The 21,592-nt window shown below is 40.2% G+C and overlaps 2 protein-coding genes across 3 annotated transcripts in view; one reads left to right on the forward strand and one right to left on the reverse strand.

The window, feature by feature from the left end:
• The window catches only part of SNX1 (sorting nexin 1), a 40,262-nt gene extending 35,889 nt beyond the window's left edge, over nucleotides 1-4,373 (reverse strand). Inside the window, exon 1 of one of the 2 annotated variants that reach the window (XM_045447936.1) lies at nucleotides 4,094-4,338. In XM_045447936.1, the coding sequence (XP_045303892.1) occupies nucleotides 4,094-4,252 (159 nt within the window). In that variant the 5' untranslated portion in view covers nucleotides 4,253-4,338. Of the gene's footprint in view, nucleotides 1-4,093 lie in introns of both variants that reach the window. The other variant, XM_045447935.1, reaches the window with a different exon arrangement.
• Nucleotides 4,374-6,069: 1,696 nt separating this feature from the next.
• CIAO2A (cytosolic iron-sulfur assembly component 2A) lies at nucleotides 6,070-21,281 on the forward strand. Its single transcript, XM_045447937.1, has 5 exons — nucleotides 6,070-6,374; nucleotides 11,999-12,163; nucleotides 17,101-17,150; nucleotides 19,578-19,623; nucleotides 20,808-21,281. The coding sequence occupies exons 1-5, from the start codon at nucleotides 6,251-6,253 to the stop codon at nucleotides 20,903-20,905; spliced, it is 483 nt and encodes a 160-aa protein (XP_045303893.1). The 5' UTR covers nucleotides 6,070-6,250; the 3' UTR covers nucleotides 20,906-21,281.
• Nucleotides 21,282-21,592: the final 311 nt, after the last annotated feature.

Consider the following 21,592-nt stretch of genomic DNA (forward strand, 5'->3'; position numbering starts at 1 on the left):
CATGGATGAACCTTGAGGACATTACGCTAAGTGAAATAAGCCAGATACAAAAGGACAAATACTGCATGACTCCACTTATATGAGATTATTCAAAGTAGTCAAATTAATAGAAACAGAAAATAGAATGGTGGTTTCCTGGGGTTTGGGGGAGGGGAAAAAGGGGGGTTTTTATTTAATGGGTAGTGAGTTTCAGAACTGCAAGATGAAAAAGGTCTAGAGATCTGTTCCATAAAAATGTGAGTATAGTTAATACTATTGAACACTATAATTAAAAAGGTTATGATGGTAAATTTTGTGTATGTTTTACATACAGTAAAAAAACCCTGATTTATTCTCCCTCAGGATACATACTGATCACAGATGTAGGGCTGGATTCTAAAAATAACATGTCCTTTCCTGTCTAAATGTTAATACACAACTTACAGTTCTGTAATTCACTATAGTCTATGAAACATGGTCAATCAGAAACCACTTGCTATCCATGACTTTTGAATACCAGTAAGAGTTATAATGTTCTTTAGTCTTAAATACCAAAGAGAATATGTAAATAAGTCTTGATTAATCAAAGACTATTCAATAAATGACTTTTCAAGCTTCCTGCTATTCCTTCATTCTGTTTTATTCTTCCTAGCCATTTCTGTAATTACTAGGGTTTCAATGCAAGAATATGAGTATTGGGAAAAAATTCTAATTGGTCTGATGGATCACTGTAAGAAGTAGTTACCAGATTTGGCCACAATGTGAAATGAAGTTTTTATCTATGTTTTCCTTCTTCCTCTTAACATGAGAAAAACCTCCACAGTTCTCTTCATTTACAAGGCAGATCTAATTGTGGCCCCGGCATACTGCTAAAAAGAGATGGGCATATAAGAACTCCTGGGAAGGTAAATAAAAAACTTGCTTCAATTCTATCCTTCAGTTTTAGAAGTATAGAAGTAAGACCAATGAGGTTAAATGAGGCATAACAATATGTATGCCATTTAGTCTTTTTTAACATAGTATTAAGATTTAGGAGGGCCAAAAATTGCTGTCTCCTTTTAGTAAGAGGAAAAATTAATCTTATCCCAGAGCTAAGAAAGTTTTAACTAAAAAGATACATATTTAGATTCAGGTCCGATCAAACATTCAGATAATATATTTAGAATTTTAGATCTTTTTATTTATAGGCCCGCAAAGTAAGGAGCAGAAAGAAGGAAGATAAGATCTTAGGTATTCTTTTTCAATTTATTCTATTAAAAATTTTTTAAAAATTTTTTATTTATTTTTTGGGGGTGACGGGCAGAGAGAGAGGGAGAGGGAGAATCCCAACCAGCTGTCAGTACAGAGCCCAACATGGGGCTCAAACTCACGAACTGTAAGAGCACGACCTGAGCTGAAACCAGGAGTTGGACACTTAACTGACTGAACCACCCAGGCGCCTCAGGTCTTAGGTATTCTTAAGAACCATTTTAAGATATTTCCCAGCTGGTTTTCAGTCTTAAGACAATGATTTCAGATTTGTGTTAATAATCCTTTTTACTCCAGTCTATCCCATTAGTAACTGGTTTGCAGATTCTGAAATGCGTATCATGGGCTACTCTTTTGATCGTAAATCATACGTTTATTACTGTATTAACAAAACCTCTTGGGCTCTAAAAAGGAACAGATGGGATGATTAACAACAGCAGCTGTTACATCACTGTCCAGGATATTACATGCCTACCATAAATTATTTTAAATTTTATATGCCTCACCTTCCCAATTTTTTAATACTCCTCCTTTGCCTCCAATACACAACAGAACACACCACGAAGGTAAATTTAATAAGATGCTACTGATGTCATTAAGTGCCTTCTTTGATGACTTTTAGCTAATCAAATCAATCTTATTACTGGTTTGATTTTGATAAACTATATATGTAACTTTTCTAATACATTATTAGATTCTGTTGGTTTTTTGATTCTTAGAGTAATTACCGTTTCCAATGTTCAACTGTTTCATGAGTTATTTCACAGGTATCTAATTTAATCCTCACAATGGTGGACATAAATACTACTATTACTCACATTTTACAGGTTAGCAAACCATACGAAGTAATTAAGTACTCTGCCCAAGTAACAATCTAGATGGATTTTTTTAATGTTTATTTTTGAGAGAGAGACAGAGGGAGAGAACTTGAGCACGGGAGGGGCAGAGAGAGAGGGAGACAGAGAATCCTGACAGCAGAAAGCCCCATGCGGGGCTCAAACTCCCTAACAGTGAGATCATCACCTGAGCTGAAGTTGGACACTTAACCGATTGAGCCACCCAGGTATCCCATGGATGGATTTTAATCAGCCTTCAAAGCCCTTGTTCTTATTTTATTCTTCAATGTTATTCCTTAAGACACAGGCAATCCCCTATCTTCTCACACTGGCTCACAACTAAAACATTTATTGGAATATAATTTGTATTTAATGACTATTTAACAAAAAAGTCACAGTTTAAACAGTGAGGAATCTTGGGAGTCTTGGCTTTCTGAAGATTAACATCAGAACAGGCAGCTCAAGAAATGGCTTACAAGTAGCATTTTAGTTTCCTCAGCAACTCAATTTTCCTGGATCAAAATCTAACTAAAAATAATTATGCTCTCTGTGGTAGAACAAATTCATTCTGACTCCCTCCTCCTCTCTTTGGTTGGAAATTAGGCAAAGTACTTTAACAGTCTTACAAGAGAAAAGTATTCATGCCTCTGTAATCTGATATCAATTACTTCCTAACCTCTTCAACATTTTAGAAAATAACTATCACCCTTCCAGGGTCCTTTTTGCAAAATAAATCATCATTTGCCTATGTGACCAGTCACTTTCAATATCAGAGTTTCTATTTTCAGATATTCGGTTGGATTGTCTACCATCCCAGCAGTTATTAACAGGAGCTGTTCTCAATACGTTATAGGAGAATTACTAAAGGAAAAGACCAAAAATTTATTTTAAATGAGATACAGAAAGACTAAAATAGTAGAAAGCGTTATCTCTTAGAATAACAAAGACTTCATTAGATAGTTTAAGTGGTTATATTAGCATCAACAAGTACTTTTTGAGCTGGGATTATGAATTTAATTCCTAAATATAAAGGGAAAATTCTAAAGATGTCACCAAAGATATTTCCTAGAAACATAACCTTTCTGACATAAATGAAACAAACTTCAAACTTTTTCAGACACGTGCGGCATAAAGAGCTTAACACTGTTTTATTTAGTCACTCATATACTGAATAGCTACTATGAAGAGAAGTATTATCCAAGATAGAATAATACATAAATTCACAAACCTAGTACCGAAATTTTCAACTAGAACGAACTGTACCAAGTGGTATGAGTCAGTATTCTTATAAAACAGCCCCAAACATCTCCAATGGTTCCAGAACAGATTACTGATTTCCACATTCCACATATAAATATTAGTTTTTCCCATCACCTCTTACGAGAAACCTGGATATTACGAAGGGAGATACCATTTCCTCCTCACATTTACAAATCTGATTCCACAAAGGTACTTAGGCACTTTAATACATCCCTTTAAAAGAGACAAAGCTTGCGGTCTATGTAGTTCTGGTAGGATTTTCCTTAGAGATCAGGAGTCAACTTAACTCTTATAAACTAGACCCAGAACGGGCCTTTGGTAATTATCGGTTTGCTCTGAACTAATGAAAGGATTTGTGGGCGGGTCGCCATCCTGAACCACTCCAGATAACACTATTCATCCTAGGAGCAGTAAGGTTAGGGAGAGCAAAGTCTGCACTCCATCCCTTTATGCTGACCTATTAAATCAAGCCGACAGGAAACCACCACAAAACAGCCCCGTGGGTCTTTGGGGTCACCACACGGCAGGGCTAAATGCCGGCCTGGGCAGCTCTTAGCTGTCAGGGACCTCGGCGAAGCCACCACACCCCTCTCACCGTCCGCCCCAGGGGCCTGGAAGTCAGGCCCCTACATCTTGGCACTCATTAATGGCCCCCAAACCATGACCATCGCCACCAACGCAAGGTCTCGCCGGGCCCACTCTGCCCAGCCTCCTCGACCCTCGCTTAGCCTCGACCCGCCCGCCGGTCGCCTCGAAGGGTGCGAACTCACGACCGCAGCAGCGCCGGTGAAAATATCCTCCCCCTCGGTGTCGCTGTCCCCAGCCTCGGGTTCTGACCCCCCGGCCGCCCCCTCGGACTCCGGCTCCAAGCCAGGAAAAGGCGGAGGGAATCTCTCCGAAGCGCTACAGCCACCACCACCCGACGCCATCTTCCTCCACCCGCGGCGGAAGCCGCAACAACAACTTTATAGAGAGATAGCGCCGCGAGCAAAACGTTCCAGAGGAACGAGGAGTGGGATCGTCGTGATCAACCCCGCGGGACGCACAGGGCGGGGGCTCAGGGGCGGAGCCTAGCCGCTCGGGGCGGGGCAGGCCTGTTCACCACTGGTGCCCAACAAATCCGAGCCCTGCATCGCCACGCTGAGATCTTAACCAGGGGGGCGAATGGGCCAGAAAAGGAGGAGCTAGGTATGGGCTGCTCACATTCCTAGGGTTCTTTGTGTTCTGGATAGCCTTATCTAACAGGCTTCTTAAGATGTCGTTCGAATAAAGGAGCTTGAAAACTCTTCTACATGCCACGTACCTATACCAAGCACAGTGCTGTCACTGAGATTCAATAAATATTTTTGACTGAGGGCTCTCAACAGACTGCAGTAAAGTTTCGCCATTTATTCTTTGTTCATTTAGTTAATTCATTCAAGAAATACATATTGAACATCTACTGTATGCCTGGCATCCTACTATGCGTTGGAGATACAGAAATAAACGGACTCAACAGGCACTTGAGAGACAGGCATGCAAATGAACAATTCAACGTGTTCAGTGCTACAGTGTGCTCTGGGAGCCGTGTGAATGAGTATCAGTCATGCTTGGAGACGCTGGGAGGCCCTACAGAAGGTGAGACCTCAGTGCCCTAAATTTGGTTACAAGGAAGTGAGGATTATCCTCTTAATTGCTGTGGAGCGAAGTGGAACAGATGGCAAAGAAATTCTTAAACTCTGAACAAAATTTTCCTGGGGCCTAAGCTATTCACTTGTTATCTGGTGAGACTAAAGTCTAAATCAGTCAGACAATACTTTAAACAAAAGTTTGAAGATAAATGGGATATGTTAGCATAGGATAATTGTGCAAAGTAATCCTTTCTTCTCAATAGAGATGAAATTTGCCATCAAATGTGACAAAAGGTTTGTTTCTAATTGCAAATTCCTCAACATCAGGGATTGGCTCCTTCCCAGGTCTATGTATGAACTGTTTGAATGCAGGGGCCGCCTCCTAATCTTGGTATTCTCAGCGTCTGTAGACCAAGTTTGGCAAAGTAAGTGCCCAACAAATGTTTGAAACTTGACTGGAGAGATGGATGGATAAAAATAACATCATCAACCTTGATACTGGCATTCATCACAGCCACGAACACCAGAGGACTTAAACCATTCTTTTTAGGATAACGATCTCCAATGTGTCACTACTGGATGCCCTGGGCACAGCGCAAGCGCTGTCGTTCTAAGTTGTCTTTGAAGGCAACTAACAGAAATAGCTCGCAGTGGGGAGTTGTGCCGGCCCGAGTCCCTCTGAGACGAGAAAATCAAAAAGCCCTCTCCGCCTCCGCGACATCTAACGAACCTCACTGGGCTCCCAAGGTGTTCCGTTTCACCCCAACGGAAACTCACTTCCGGCGTGACTAGGAAGTAAGAAAACTGGCTGGAAGCAGCTCCCTCAGAAAAATAACAGTAAAGTCTCCTTGCACACGCTCCTCCAGCGCTAGAAATCAAGATCTCCTTTCCCCCTACCTCTTCAGGATTCATCTTTAGCTTATTGAAGGCGCTGAGTGAGGCAAACAGTGGCAAGTAACAGACCGTTACCTAACCCCCTTCCCCGACAGAGACTACAAATCCCAGAATACAGCTCTCTGTCTTCCGAAGAAAACGCCCCATACGTCCCAGCACGCAATGGGCCTCACGTGCTGGGAGGAATTTTTTTCCCCCTGTCCCGCCGAAACCCAGGAAAGCATGCTGGGGCTTGTAGTCTTTGTGGGGCCCTTCCCTAGGTCCTCCGCGCTACTCCGTCGGGTCCCGCCTATTTTCTGCTCCCCTGGAGCTTTAGGCTCGTCTTGGCCCATTTGAAGACCAGGAAGTTGATAAATCGCGAGGCCCGCTGCTGAGAGACGGTGGCTCGGGTGGGACAATCGCCAGGGATGGCGGAGCGTAAGGATGGAGCGGGTGTCCGGGCTGCTTTCCTGGACGCGGAGCAGAGTCCTGTGGCTCTCCGGCCTCTTTGAGCGGGGAGCTGCCCGGCAGCCCCGGATCATGGAAGAGAAAGCGCTAGAGGTTTATGGTAATTAATTTTACCCAGGGCAGCGTGTGGCTTTGTATGTGGAGACGGGGGTAACAGGGGCTTCACCCGAGGGCTCGGGGTGGAAACTCCGGTTTTTTCTGGGTCTCGGCGGAAAGCTTGGGAAGCCTTTTCTCCGGAGTGGGGAAATGTGGGTCTTTCTAGGACTGGGGCTCTTCCCAAACTTGGGGCTAAGCCGAGCCTGGAGGTCTTAAACGCCTCATTTCCCTCTCATGCCCTAGTGCCCTTCTCAAGACTTCTGGGCAGAGCAGGCGTCTAGGGTGCTTGGTTAGGAAGCAACGCTGGTGTGATTGCACTACTGGTCTCCTTCCTTGCGTTCCCTAACCCCTGGATACACATTCCTCCTCCTGCCACCACCGAGAGCACTGCTGGGTGACTAACGAGTTGGGGACTGGCCCAAGGTTACAGCCGCTCTCATGTGCAAAAGAAAATGCAGAGATTCCCCCGAGAGAAGAGGAGGACAAGACTGGTTCCCTGTACCTGGGCCTCGAAATTAGAGTTTCTTATCACAGCCAAGCCTGGAGTGCAAAAAACGAATACACAGAAACACACATATAGTCACATGTGTTTGTTTTGTTTTTAATCCCTTGGGACCATATTCTTCGTACAGATGAGAAAACAAAGGTTTAGAATGGTTAACTACCCAGAGGTCACGCTGCCACTAAACCAACGGCAAAAACCAAACCCCGGATCTTCTGATTTCAAACTTCGTGCACTTTACACCATTTCACAATTGTCTTATGGCTATCTGTTTTTGGACTTAGGTAGTATTGTTTTTGAAAACTAAAAAGACTGGGACTAACTAATGTTCAGAGATTCCTGCTGACTGAGGGAGAAAGATTTAACCCTAAGAATACAAATAAAATGTGGGCAAGGATTATGGGCCAGTAGAAGGAGGTCACGGTTGGAAGAGACCTTTGGAGCCAATCTAATTTACCCCTCTCTTACTAGAGGCAGGACTTAATCAACCCTAGCTATATGATTATTGTGAGTGGAATGATCCCCACAACATGGACACATTCCTATCAGACTTCTGTCTACAGCATCTCAGGACCGACGGGCACTTGGGGATACAACCTTGGAAGAGAGATGATTCTTGTCCTCAAGTTTATATTGAGGGAGACCTATGTAAGCAAAAACAGACTTTTTTATTATATGCAGTACCAACCAATAGACTTGAATAAGAGATACAATAGGAGGAAGGAGAGATCCTAATCTCTGATTGGGGAATCTGGAAAGAGTTTAAGGAGGAGTCACTTGAGTTAGGCATTGAAGTAGAAGTAGGTTCTGGATATATGGTGGGTAGAAGGCCTACTAAACAGAGAAAAAGGAGCAAAAGAATGGAGGTGAGAAAATAATATGTTAGGGAATGGCAGATAGGTGGGTCTACAGGTTAGGGTTTGTGGTTTAAAGGTGAAAGTGCTGTCAAAAATAGTTTTAGGGGCACCTGGGTGGCCCAGTCGGTTAGGTGTTTGCCTCTTGATTTCATCTCAGGTCATGATCTCATAGTTTGTGGGATGGAGTCCTGTATGGGGTTGATGGCTTGGAGCCTGCTTGAGATTCTCTCTCTCTCTCTCTCTCTCTCTCTCTCTCTCGCTCTCGCTCTCGCTCTCACTACCCCTTCCCCTGCTTGTGCCATCTCTCTTTTTCTCTTTGTGTCAAAATAAATCAATAAACATTTTAAAAATTGTTTTATATACCAGGTTGGAATTGGATACTGAAGGTTTAAATGTAAATAAAGAATATCTGTGCAGAGCCATAGAAGAATTTTTATCAGGGGAGTAATGTGAGAAGAGCAACATTTCTTTCTAAAGAAATAAATCCAGAGCTCTCAAATCAGTAGAAAACCAGAGAAGTTTAATGCAGGATGAAATTTAATATCAGGCTTAAGTAACATATAAAGAATATAATGTGGCCTGTATAAATGAGCCTTACAGGGAACATGCCTAGGATGAGGGGAAGCAAATTTCTTTTTAAAAAGCGGTGTTTCTCTGAGTCCCACGATGATAGAGCCTTGTGAAGAAGAAGCTTTTGTCTTTATTTTTCCTGCCTCCATTTTGAAATTCTGTGGCTGATCAAGTGATAAGCCCAGGAGTTGCTAGGGAGAAGTTGCAATTTGATTGGTTTAGTTTTCCCAGTAGCATTTCTGATTATAAGGGTGCTGTAAATAATACAACAAAACCTGAGGCCTGAGAACATTGTCCCATCCTACGTGAACTCCCTCTACTCTCCTTTCTGCCTCACCATTTTTGTCTCATTCTCCTTTTCCATCTTCTTCTACAACCTCAGAGTAGGAAGGAAATCTTGTCCTCTCCGAGGCCAACCCAGGCTCCCATATCCTTGGTCTCATTCCCTTCTGTTTATTTTGCCAGTCGTGCCCCCCCCCCCCCATATTTTCAGTCTCTCTTCTTCTATTTGGTTCTTCCCCTTGGGCTATATATAAAACACTCAAGTTTCCCTTACCCTAGTGATTGTTCTAGCTTTGTCCAAACCCACGATTCTTTTCTTTTCCCTTCCCCTTCCCTGCTGAAGCCCTAGGACTACATTTTTAGTTCCCACTCAGTTCCCCTTTTGCAAGCTGGCTTCTACCTTCATCCCTCTACTGAAACTGCTTTTTTACAGGTGATCTTCTGAGTGATAGATCCAAAGACCTGTTTCAGCTCTCGTCCACCTGAATTTTTCCGCAGCGTTTAATATTGTTAACTACCTCCCTTTCCATCTCTGCTTCTTGCTTTTATTTCTCCTTCTGATCCCTGAATTAGGTACTTCCCACAGATCTATTCTTGGGTCTCTCCCTTCACATTAGTGGTTCTCAAATTGTACTAAGAGGAACCTGAGGAATTTTTTAGAAGTCACAATGCACAACCCATGCTACCCATCAGTTAAATCAGGATCTTTAGGGGTAGGGCTTTAACATCAGTTTTTGTTTTGTTTTGTTTTGTTTTGTTTTGTTTTTAAAGCAGTTCTGATAATTCCATTGTTCAGCCAAGCTTGAAAATTACTGTTAAACTCATTCTTCGTGAATCTGTGGGTTCAACAACCACTGTAGCTTTGGTGTTCTCTCTCTCCCTTTTTTTAATTAAGTTTTTAATTTTAATTCCAGTATAGTTAACTTAGTGTTATGTTAGTTTCAGGTGAACAATATAATGACTCAACAGTTCTATACATTACTCAGTGCTCCTCATAAATGTACTCTTAATTCCCTTCACCTGTTTCACCCATCCCTCAACCCACTTCCCCTCTGGTAACTGTCAGTTCTCCGTAGTTAAAAGTCTGTTCCTTGGTTTGTCTGTCTTTTTTTCCCCTTTGTTTGGTTGTTTTGTTTCTTAAATTCTGCATAAAAGTGAAATCATACAATATTTGTCTTTCTCTGACTTATTTCACTTAGCATTATATACTCTCTACCTCCGTCCATGTCCTTGCAAATGGCAGTATTTCATGTCCTTGCAAATGGCAGTATTTCATTTTTTTTAATGGATGAATAACATTCCATTATATATACAATGCAATATCATTCTGTCTGTCTCACATCTTCTTTAATCATCTATCAGTGGATGCACTTGGGCTGCTTCCATAGTTTGGCTTTTATAAATAATGCTGCAATAAACATCAGGGTGCATGTATCCCTTTGAATTAGTGTTTTTGTATTTTGGGGGTAAATACTCAGTAGTATGATTACTGGATTGTAGGGTAGTTCTGTTTTTAATCTTTTGAGGAACCTCTATCCTGTTTTCCAGAGTGGCTACACCACTTTGCATTTCTACCAAGAGTGCCCAAGGGTTCCTTTTTTCTCCACATCCTTGCCATTGTTCATTTCTTGTGTTGTTGATTTTAGCCATTCTGACAGGTGTGAGGTGGTATCTCATTGTAGTTTTGATTTGCATTTCCCTGATGATGAGTGTTGTTGAGCATTTTTGTAAAGTTTATTTATTTATTTGGAGAGGGGAGTGGGCAGGGGCAGAGAGAGAGAGGAAGTATCCCAAGCAGGCTCTGCACTATCAGCATGGAGCTTGACTTGGGGCTCAAACCCACGAACTATGAGATCATGACCTGAACCAAAGCCAAGAGTCGGTTGCTTAAGTGACTGAGCCACACAGCACCCTGAGCATCTTTTTATGTGTCTCTTTAGCTTTGGTGGTCTCTTAAGCCTTATGTACCATTCAATGTTTGCTGGAATGTTCCTTTGGGTTGCCCCTTAAGCACTTCAAAATCATTATGTATAATATTGAACCCAGTTGCCCCAGCCCCACCCAACTTTCTTCCTGTGTTCTCCAGCTTTTTTTTTTTTCTTCATTCTATCAGTGTTCTCCCAGACAGATTTAAAACCTGAGTCAGCTTCCATTTTCCCTTTCCTTGTCTTCTACATCCAAACGCTTGTCAAATTCTATTGATTCTGCCTCTGAAATGACTTCTCCATCTCTCGCCTCCTCTCCATTACTATTGTCATGTGCCTGTTTTGGGCCCAGCATTTTCAGCTGGTATCCCTGGGCTCTACTCTTAGTTCTGAGTCTACCAGCTGGTGGATGAGTTACCGGCTGACAGTATAGTGCTGTCCACGTTTACTCCCTTGTTCAGAACCTCTTGATTCCTTATTACCTGTGGCTGGGTGTAAAAGCAATCCTTGATGGTCTGGATGAATCTCTTATATCCTCACTTATGCTGAGTTCTAGGCAGACTCAACTTTTTTTTAATTAAAAAAAAATTTAATCTCCTACACCCAACATGGGGATCAAACTCACAACCCCAAGATCAAGAGTCTCATGCATTAGCAACTGAGCCAACCAGGCACCCCTCAATTCCTGGTCCTTTAGTTTCCTTCAACCTTAAATGTCAGATATTGAAATGTCACCCATATTTAAAGGCTTGATTCAGATTCTGCTTTCATAAATCCTGATACCACATTCTCCGACACTTCTTTCTCCACATTTCTTTCTGACACTTTTCTCATTCTTATATTCTCTCAGCAATGTTGGATCCAAGAAATGGTGTGATCTAATAGTAATCCAAGAAAACTGTCTTCTCAAAAGGAAACTGGTAGTGAAATTTTCTGTCAGAAATCTGGGGAGTCACTGTGATATTTGGTTTTAAAAAAAGCAGTGTTTGGATTAGAGCTGGCAAAGTCATCCTTATTTAGAATATTCATGGGTCTTTCTGTTTTTGTTTTTTTTTTTTTTAATGTTCGTTTATTTTTTTCAACGTTTATTTATTTTTGGGACAGAGAGAGACAGAGCGTGAACGGGGGAGGGGCAGCGAGAGAGGGAGACACAGAATCGGAAACAGGCTCCAGGCTCTGAGCCATCAGCCCAGAGCCCGACGCGGGGCTCGAACTCACGGACCGTGAGATCGTGACCTGGCTGAAGTCGGACGCTTAACCGACTGCGCCACCCAGGCGCCCCCTAATGTTCGTTTATTTTTGAGAGAGAGAGGGAGACACAGGATCCAAAGCAGGCTCTGCACTGGCAGCAAGAGACTGATGTGGGGCTCCAACTCAGGAACTGTGAGATCATGACCTGAGCCAAAGCCAGACGCTCAGCTGACTGAGCCACCCAGGTGCCCCTAGAATATTCATGTTTTAACATAACACCTTGTCTCTGATGATTCTGTAGATTTGATTCGAACCATCCGGGACCCAGAGAAGCCCAATACCTTAGAAGAACTGGAAGTGGTAACCGAAAGTAGCGTGGAGGTTCAGGAGGTAAACGAAGAAGACTATTTGGTTATTATCAGGTTCACGCCAACAGTACCTCACTGCTCTTTGGCAACCCTTATTGGTAAGGTTTTATATGTAAATATATTTTTAATTCTAAGTTATTTTACTGATAGTGACCCCGAATAACAATTAGCATCATATATCACACTTTACAGTTCGCACAGTATTTTCAGATGTGTATCTTCTGTAGTCCTCACAGGCTATGAGAGACTTTTTCAGATGAGGAACCTAAGACTCCGAGAGTCTAAGTGACTTGCTCAGAATCACATAGCCAGGAAACGATGAAGCTCAAACCCAGGTCTCCTGACTCCAAACATGATACCTCCTTTAGTTACACCATGCTGCTTCTCTTTGGTATACACACCTACAACAGCTGGAGAGTGGGTGTGAGCCAGTCCTCCCCTCAGTTCTGGAGATTGGAGTGGGTGCTCTCAGACTGGCACTGCTACCATCACCCTCTTCTCTAGCTGCTCTGTTGGCTTCAGTGAAGTACAGGCAGAAGTCCTAGTGGGAGAGGTGTTGTTTTTGTTTTTTGTTTTTCGTTTTTGTTTTTTTCTTTGGGGGTTTATTTTGAAGGCTGTTTTCTATTTGAGAGGCTGCATTCCCAGTATTTTGGAATAGTTAGCAGTAAGATACATAAGAGGTGTCTTTGAATACATACTTTGTTATAAAGAAGAGAAAGGACATTTATTTCAAACCAAAATGTTCATCGGTAGGGGATGGTTTAAATAATCAGTACTGGTATGTATTAACAATGGAATACTATGTAGCTCTTAAAGAGAATGAAGAAACTCTCCATGTTATGGAAACATGGAAAGATCTTTATTACATAGTGTTAAGAAATAAAAGCAAGTGTAATATTGCTACGGTTGTGTAAAAAAAGGCAAAAATAGACATTTGTATTTGATGGCCTATGCATGAAGAATACATAAGAAATGAATAGCTGTGATGGGGGTGAGTAGTAGTGGTGGTAGGAACGGGGCAGGTTGGAGACAGGATGGGAGTGAGACTTTACTATGTACTTTTTCATATTTTTAAGTTTGTGAGCTATGGGACTATATTACCTATTTAAAAATAGATGTTTATAAAAAGGATCGAAAAGGTAAGCATTTTATTATTGCTTCCATGCTTGTGATTTCTGTCATTTCTTTTCTCGCTTGTTGATCTGGGATCCCTATTAGTGGTTTCTAGTATACGGGCCACATCTTGAGGGACTAGAGGGTTTGTGAATCCATAGATAATATTGTAGTTATTAATATTCCATACTAGAAAAAGCGTTTTGGGGTATTTGTCTGTTTGTGAAGATTTTATTTTTAAGTTACCTCTGTACCTAATGTGGGGCTGGAGCTCACAACCTCGAGATCAAGAGTCGCATGCTCTGCTGACTGATCTGGCCAGGCACCCCGGAAAAAGTGTTTTTGAATGCATACTGATCTTTTTTGTCATTGGACAGTTTCTGAATCGCCAGATTCCAGAAGTGCTGCTGCTCTTTTGATGTGAAGGGAGTGTCTTAAAATATGTTGGTATATAAGGGTTCTTAAACAGAGGGTCTGTTACTCCTCTTAAGAGTCTTCAGCAAATTGATTTTTCAAAAAGTAATGTTTATTTTGTGTTTTTTAAATTGCAAAAGTAATATCTTGGCAATAATTTGGAAACCCCACAAAAGCATAAAGAACAAAATAAAAACCAGCTGTCATAAAAGAATGTGTGTTTGGGTTTAAAACTCCAGCTCCGTCAGGTCTGCCATTTTGTGATCTTAGGCAAATTACTTAACCTTTCTGGGCCTCAGTTTCCTAATCTGTAAAGTAGAGATAGTAAGAATAGCAACGGCATTACAAGGGTTAGATAATAGAAAGCTTGAAATAGATAAGCATAGGCAGTTTTTTATTCAACATTAAATATTAGTTTTTAATTATATAGTCATGTAGGTCTGTGTTACTAGCACAATATATTATGTTTTATACCATTTAGACCACTTCTAGGCTTTCACAATTATAAATTATACTATGATGAACAACTTTATATGTAAATATTTTTATATGTCTCTAGTTATTACCTCAGGATAAATTCCTTTAATTGGAATTATTGGGTCATGTGGTATAAGTATTTTCAAGCTTCTGGGTACATATTAGGAAATCCTTCTTAAAAAGTTTCTACTCTTTGAGGAATTAAGGAAATAGTTCCATAGAAGAAAACAGTAGCATGTACAAAACATTTATCATAAACTTATAATAAAGAAATCTGGAAGAAATTATAGTATCTATTAAGGAAATGGCATCCAATATAATGGGATTTCTTATTGCTATTGAAAATGATAAATATAATCAAGGAATCAAAGTATCTGAGCAATGTATGAAAAAACTTAAATGCTAAGTTGAATTTGCATAATGATTGTAATTATTGAAAAAACTGTGTTTATGTAAGTCCATGAAATAAAAGTAAATGTAAAGACACCAAGATCTGATTATGGTAGATATTTCAGATCTATACACTTCAGGTGTTGTTTTTTGTTTTTGTGTTTTTGAGAGAGAGAGAGAGAGAGGGCGCAAGTGAGCGTGGGGCAGAGAAAGAGAGGAGGGAGGGAGAGAGAGAGAGAGAAAGAAACGGGACTCACCTGAAGCAGGGCTCGAGCTCACGAACCATGAGATTAAGACCTGAGCTGAAGTCAGATACTTAACCGGCTGAGCCACCTAGGCACCCCCAGATCTGTACACTTCTTGAGCAAAGTTTTGTCGGGGTTTTTTTTTTTTTTTTTTTTTTTGGCTCTTTCAATATGAGTTTCAGTTAGGACCCTTGCCTTTTTAGAGGTTAGTAGACTAGTGTAGTAACCATGTTCAATCGATATGATTGGAAAACTTAATAAAAAGAGCTCTCTTTCTGACATTTGGGAGGCATTTCCTGTGAGCAGATAGTACTAAACAGGGAAAGGCACCTGGGTGCATTCCCCTGGGATTGCTGACGTTGTCACCTACTCAGAATTATCCTGGTAGATAATTGCAGAGACAAAGGAAACTCAAAGGGGGTGAGCGGGTAAGGCAGAGAAACCAGTTGTTAACTATTTGTGTAGACTTAGTCCAGACAAGAATAGCTAGAGGCAGGTGTGATCCAATATGATGGGCATAGGATTTGGAGTCAGAAGGTCTATATTTAGCTCCCAGCTGTCCACCTGTTAACTATATGATGTCAAACAAATCACTTATCTTGGTTCCTGGCTGTAAAATGAAAATGATAACAATAGTAATGGCTAATGTTATTAGATACTTTTTATGTACCAAGTACTATTTTAGGCACATTGTGTAACTATTTATTACTTATAACACCCCTATATAGAGTGGTACTGTTATAATACTTACTTTATGGATAAGCAAACTGAAGTTCAGAAGAATTAAGTAGCTTGCCCAGGGTCACATAGCTAGTATGTTCTGGAGCCACTCTTGAACCCAAAGAATCTATCTCAGTAATGCTGTACTGCTTCTCTTGAGGATTTTGATGCTCAAGAAAGTGCTTTGTGAGTTGTGAAACAGTTATTATTTACTTTATGGATAAAACACCTACCAACGGTGAGTAGAACACATGAGAATGTTCAGATGGTGTACAGGTAACAGATAGAAGAGACAGCGTGGGGAGAAGAAGAACTCTCCAGATAGGCTTTAAGGAGATGGTTTAAAGGGAAAACCCCTTAAAGAAATGATATATTGTGTTTAGAGTTCTTTAATATGTATTATGAAATTCCTGTGTTCTAGACTCGAAGCACTCCGGAACACTTTCTGTGCATAAGAACAATTCGATTTTTGTGTCTTGGGATGTTGATTTAATTAAAAATTCATTCCTTATTTTGAGGTGAGGGAAGAAGTCGAGCATGGGCACAAAGGAGTCTGTTCCAAGCCCAGTTTTAATTTCTCTTACAGGTCTCAACAAGAGGAAAAAAAATCATTGAACTGTGACTTGGCGTTGGGGTGGCTAACTGAACTTCAGAGGAACTTGTTTCAGGGCAACAGCTCTATTTGTACATTGCGGCATAGAGGATTCCAAACGTGTGAAGTTTCTTGTGGTCCTTTTTTTTTTTTAAATTTTTTTTTTTTTTTCAACGTTTATTTATTTTTGGGACAGAGAGAGACAGAGCATGAACGGGGGAGGGGCAGAGAGAGAGGGAGACACAGAATCGGAAACAGGCTCCAGGCTCTGAGCCATCAGCCCAGAGCCTGACGCGGGGCTCGAACTCCCGGACCGCGAGATCGTGACCTGGCTGAAGTCGGACGCTTAACCGACTGCGCCACCCAGGCGCCCCTCTTGTGGTCCTTTTTAAGTGGCTCTTACTTGGTTTTATTTTATTTTATTTTTAAAATTTTTAAATTATTTATATTTGAGAGAGAGAAAGAGAGACACAGTGCTTGAGTGGGAGAGGGGCAGAGAGACGGAAGCCCAGAATCTGAAGCAGGCTCCAGGCCCCAAGCTGTCCCAGAGCCCGACATGGGGCTGAAACTCATGAACCATGAGATCATGACCTGAGCCAAAGTTGGATGCCCAACCGACTGAGCCACCCAGGCTCCCCTAAGTGACTCTTACTTGGTTTTAAATATTTGGGTGATCTGGTCTGTTAGTGTTCAATAAAGTGTAATGAGTGAATTGACCTTTGCTTGAAGGCAAATCGATGCAGTAGGAAGGACCTAGGTTTTGCAGTGGTCTTGGGTTTTAGTCCCAACTGCCACTTTACTAGCTCAGTGATGTTGGGCAAGTTACATTGTGACCTTGGTTTCATAATTTATAGAATGGGTTTGGTAATATTTGGCTCACTGGAGTATTATGAGGAGTATGTAAGACTAAATAAAAGTTGCTAGCAGGTGCATGGCTCAAAGGAAACCTATGCTGGGTTGAGCCAAAGCTGTTTCCAGCTACTGTACTGTATGGAGATATCTACACACAGCTGTATGCTTTTTCAAGAACTAATAAAAGAATAGATAATTGGGGCCGTTTTTTTTTTTTTTTTCCCCTCTACAGGGCTGTGCTTAAGAGTAAAACTTCAGCGGTGTTTACCGTTTAAACATAAGGTAAGGAAGATTTTCTTGTTTTATAACTGCTTTATTGAGATTTAATTCACCTTTCACACAGTTCCACCTGTTGAAAGTGTACAACTTAATTGTTTTTAGTATATTCACTGAGTTTTGCAACCATCACTACTATCAGTTTTAAAACATTTTTATCACCTCAGTAAGAAACCCCACACCTATTTCCCCAAACCTTCCCCTAACCCCAGCTAACCACTGATCTACTTTTGGTCTCTGTATATTTGTTTATTCTGGATGTTTAATTCAAATGGAATCATACGTTTGTCGTCTTTTTTCTTTTTTTAAAATTTTTTTTTTTTTCAACGTTTATTTATTTTGGGGACAGAGAGAGACAGAGCATGAATGGGGGAGGGGCAGAGAGAGAGGGAGACACAGAATCGGAAACAGGCTCCAGGCTCTGAGCCATCAGCCCAGAGCCTGACGCGGGGCTCGAACTCAGGGACCGCGAGATCGTGACCTGGCTGAAGTCGGACGCTTAACCGACTGCGCCACCCAGGCACCCCTGTCGTCTTTTTTCACTTAAAATATTATTTTCAGAATTCATCCATGTTGTAGCATATGTCAGTATTTCAGTCCTTTTTATTGCCTTACACTATTCCCGTTGTATGAATATACCATAGTTTATCTGTTGATTAGTTGATGGACACTTGGGTTGTTTACGCTTTTTGTCTATTATAAATTTGTTTGGGCATATGTTTTCATCTTTCCTCTACCTAGGAGGGGAATTGCTGGATCTTTTGCTAACTGTATTTAACCTTTTGAGGAACTGCTAGACTGTTTCCCAGAGCTACTTCACCGTTTTACATTCCCACCAGCAGTATGAGGGTTCTGATTTCTCCACATCTTTACTTACACTTCTGTTTGATCTGTATTATTACTATCTTTTTCATTATAGCCATCCTGGTGGGTTGGAAGTGATAACTCATGGTTTTGATTTCCATTTCTCTGGTGGCTAATAATGTTAAGCATGTTTTCATGTGCAAAAATTTTAAACCAAGTAAGAACCACTTAGAAAGGGCCGCAAGTAACCTCTCGAATTCAAAATCTTCTATGCCTGCCCGGTACCAAACCAACTGTGTGGTTTCGCTGAGGTATTGTTAGTTCATATAGGAATCGCAGGGTAAGTGCTTGACTTTTCCCCTTTATTTACCATTTTCCAGAGTAATAAGTTGTGCATAATTTAAAGCAAAGTAAATGAGTATAAAGTGATTTTATACCTGTTGCTTTATTGTCTGGAAGAAGAGTTAGTGTCATGCCACTAGGGGAATTTATATGGTGTTTTGTTTTTAAAAAAAGACTGTTCTATGGGGCGCCTGGGTGGCGCAGTCGGTTAAGCGCCCGACTTCAGCCAGGTCACGATCTCACGGTCCGGGAGTTCGAGCCCCGCGTCAGGCTCTGGGCTGATGGCTCAGAGCCTGGAGCCTGTTTCTGATTCTGTGTCTCCCTCTCTCTCTGCCCCTCCCCCGTTCATGCTCTGTCTCTCTCTGTCCCAAAAATAAATAAACGTTGAAAAAAAATAAATAAATAAAATAAATAAATAAATAAAAAAAGACTGTTCTAGATGATCTCTGGGGTCTCTTTTAACCATAATAAGGTATGATTTTTTTTCACTCTTGAAAAACGTTTATCTAGTAGTAAAATAACTTTATAAGAATTAGTTAATACACTCCACTGTCTCTGGAAAGTAGACATGAGTTTATCATATAGCATGCTTTATTTGCCATGGGATTTGCAGTAATTTTGTGGGTTTATCTCAGAAGCTCCAGTTCTTGGAGGTTAGCTAATCTGAGGGAGTGCAGGAGGCCAGGAGGGATACCTTAACTGATATTATACTTGAGAGGAAATTTAGCAAGATAACAGTGTATGAGAAAAAGGAGGATACTGACAACTGTATATTGTGATCCTATTTTTGTAAAATAAGCAAAGAAAAGAAACTTCCAACCTTTGTGTGTGTGTGTGTGTGTGTGTGTGTGTGTGTGTGTGTATAAAATCTATATTCCATTATTAGGTATGGAGAAAAAATATGGAAGAAACTACACGAGATTATTAGTATAGCTTGCTTGGGGCTTGGGGCAGGGAGTAAGTTTAGATACTTTAGGTACTAATTTGGGAGGAAGAGGTAAGAGATCCATGAGTGAAATACGTTTGAGATTCATTTGTGTCAACTTTTATTTGTATGTATGCATTTTAAAAAGTAATTAATGGGAATAACCCTGCAAGCCTTCCCCCAGGTGACCAAAATTTAAAATCCTGCTAATTTCAGTCCTTGTTTTAGAGGGATCTGTCACTGATGTTAGAAAAAGGAATTGGGCTTTCATCCTTAGGCTCTTGAGTCCTCTCTGCATTGCACTTCACTCATTATCGTAGAGTACTCTAAATGTTTTGCTTTTAATATTTTTTTCTTCCTAGTTGGAAATCTACATTTCGGAAGGAACCCACTCAACGGAGGAAGACAGTAAGTCAATCCTGACTCATTATTAGATAGAAACAACTTCAGATAGTACTTCATCTTGGATACCAAGTTATTCTGCCATGCAACTATCTACGGGGTCAAAAAAGTGCAGAATTAGTTGTTAGCTCTTCCTTGAGGAGGGGGAACCTAGACTTTTCAAGAAGTAGTTTTTCTGTAGGACTCTAGGTGAACTAGAGGTAAGACCTATGGATATTGGCTGGTTTAGGCTAGGAGCTGCACATCTCTGAAGAATATCCAGCTTTAGGGACCTTGACTTATAAACTCTAAGGAGGGCTTGATATTTTTCTTTGATGCAGGATAGAGAGCTATGTACTTAAAATTTAAATTGAAGGTCCAGAAAAGAATATGGAAATTTCTTTTGAACTCTTACATCAAGAGTGCTTTTAGCAAATTATAGACAACAGATATGGGCCAGTACCTTAATTATATGAAGATCCATGCAAACTCATTAAAAAAAAGACCTAGTAGATGAAGGAAAATTCACAGAACTAAGAGATAAACATGGGGTAATGTTCTCACTCATCATTAATCAAGGGATTATAAATTACAACAAAAATATGGAGCCATTTTTCACTTCCTCTTTTATGTGTGTGTTTATTTGTTTTTATTTATATTGTCAGATATTTTTTGCAAAGCGATAATTCATGTATTGTTGTTGACAATATAATTAGTTAAAAAATGTTGGGAAGTAATTCAGTGATGAGAATCAAAACCATGAAAATATTCATATCCCTTGATCTAACAATGCCACTTTTAAGAATCTTTCCAAAAAGAAGGGTGTATGTATAAAGGTGCTCAATGTAGCATAGTCTTTATAATTAATTTAGAAGATATATAATTTTTGATGTGTTAAATTACCCTGTAATTAAAAAAAAATAGGTTAAAGGGGGAAAAATAGAAAATTTCAAAATTTCATTTACTCTTTACTCTGTATGGAAATATGTATATGGACAAAGACTAGAAAGAAAGAAATGAAAATAGTTGTGGAAGAGTAGTAGGATTATAGGGTGTAATTTTCTCTGTAAGTCTCCCTTCTAGAACTTAGGAATCATTAGCCAAAATAAGCTTTAATTTACCAAGGAGTTAAATTCTGTTTTAACAGGTTAAAAAAATTTGTTACTATATATTGACACAGTTCCTTTGCTAACTTCGTCTGTATTTTGCAGTCAACAAGCAGATAAATGACAAAGAGCGAGTGGCAGCTGCAATGGAAAACCCCAATTTACGGGAAATCGTGGAACAGTGTGTCCTTGAACCTGACTGATTGCTGTTTTAAGAGCCACTTAACTTTAATTGTTTGGTATATTTGTTTAAATTCTTTGTAAAATGTAAAGACTCATGTTTAATACATAGGTGATTTGTACCTCGAAGCATTTTTTTAATGGATGATTTGCAAGCAAGATTTAATTATATGTAGTACCTAGTTTGTTCAGTGTATAACATTCTCAGGATTTGTAACACTTAAATGATCAGACAGAAGAATATTTTCTAGTTATTATGTGTCAGACAAGTTGCTATTTTTCTGACGCCTCTTCTGGTACAACTACTTTTCATGTCAAATATTTACTGTGCCCAAATGCATTCAATTTAAATCATTACTCTGTAGAATAAATAAAACAGAGATGATTCTTGTAATGACATACTTTAGAATGTTTTTATTGAATTACAAATTTTAGTGTAAATGTCAACTCAAAAGAAGTTTAAAAGCTTTATTTTCTTATTAGAATGTAGAATCAGAAATCAGAGAACCAGAAAGAACCCTTAAAATCAAGCCTAGGCCCTGCTTTCCTTCAAGGACAGTCTGGGACCCATTTGTAGATGAGGAAGAAACATGGAGAGGGCCAGATATCGTACATAATTTTGAAGATCAAGAAGTCCCCAAAGAAGTTTTGATTAAACCAGTCTGAATGTACGGCCTCTTCTTTACTTGAACTTTGTTTAGTTTGTTTTA

The sequence above is a fragment of the Leopardus geoffroyi genome, chromosome B3, assembly GCF_018350155.1.
Source record: "Leopardus geoffroyi isolate Oge1 chromosome B3, O.geoffroyi_Oge1_pat1.0, whole genome shotgun sequence".
Classification (NCBI taxonomy): Eukaryota; Metazoa; Chordata; class Mammalia; order Carnivora; family Felidae; genus Leopardus; species Leopardus geoffroyi.

Bases quoted from the DNA above. Each gene is read 5' to 3' on its own strand.
- CIAO2A (XM_045447937.1), top strand. From the start codon at position 6,251: ATGGAGCGGGTGTCCGGGCTGCTTTCCTGGACGCGGAGCAGAGTCCTG. The intron at 17,151-19,577 runs GTAAGGAAGATT...TTTTCTTCCTAG, and splicing joins GTTTACCGTTTAAACATAAG to TTGGAAATCTACATTTCGGA. The intron at 19,624-20,807 runs GTAAGTCAATCC...TGTATTTTGCAG, and splicing joins CCACTCAACGGAGGAAGACA to TCAACAAGCAGATAAATGAC.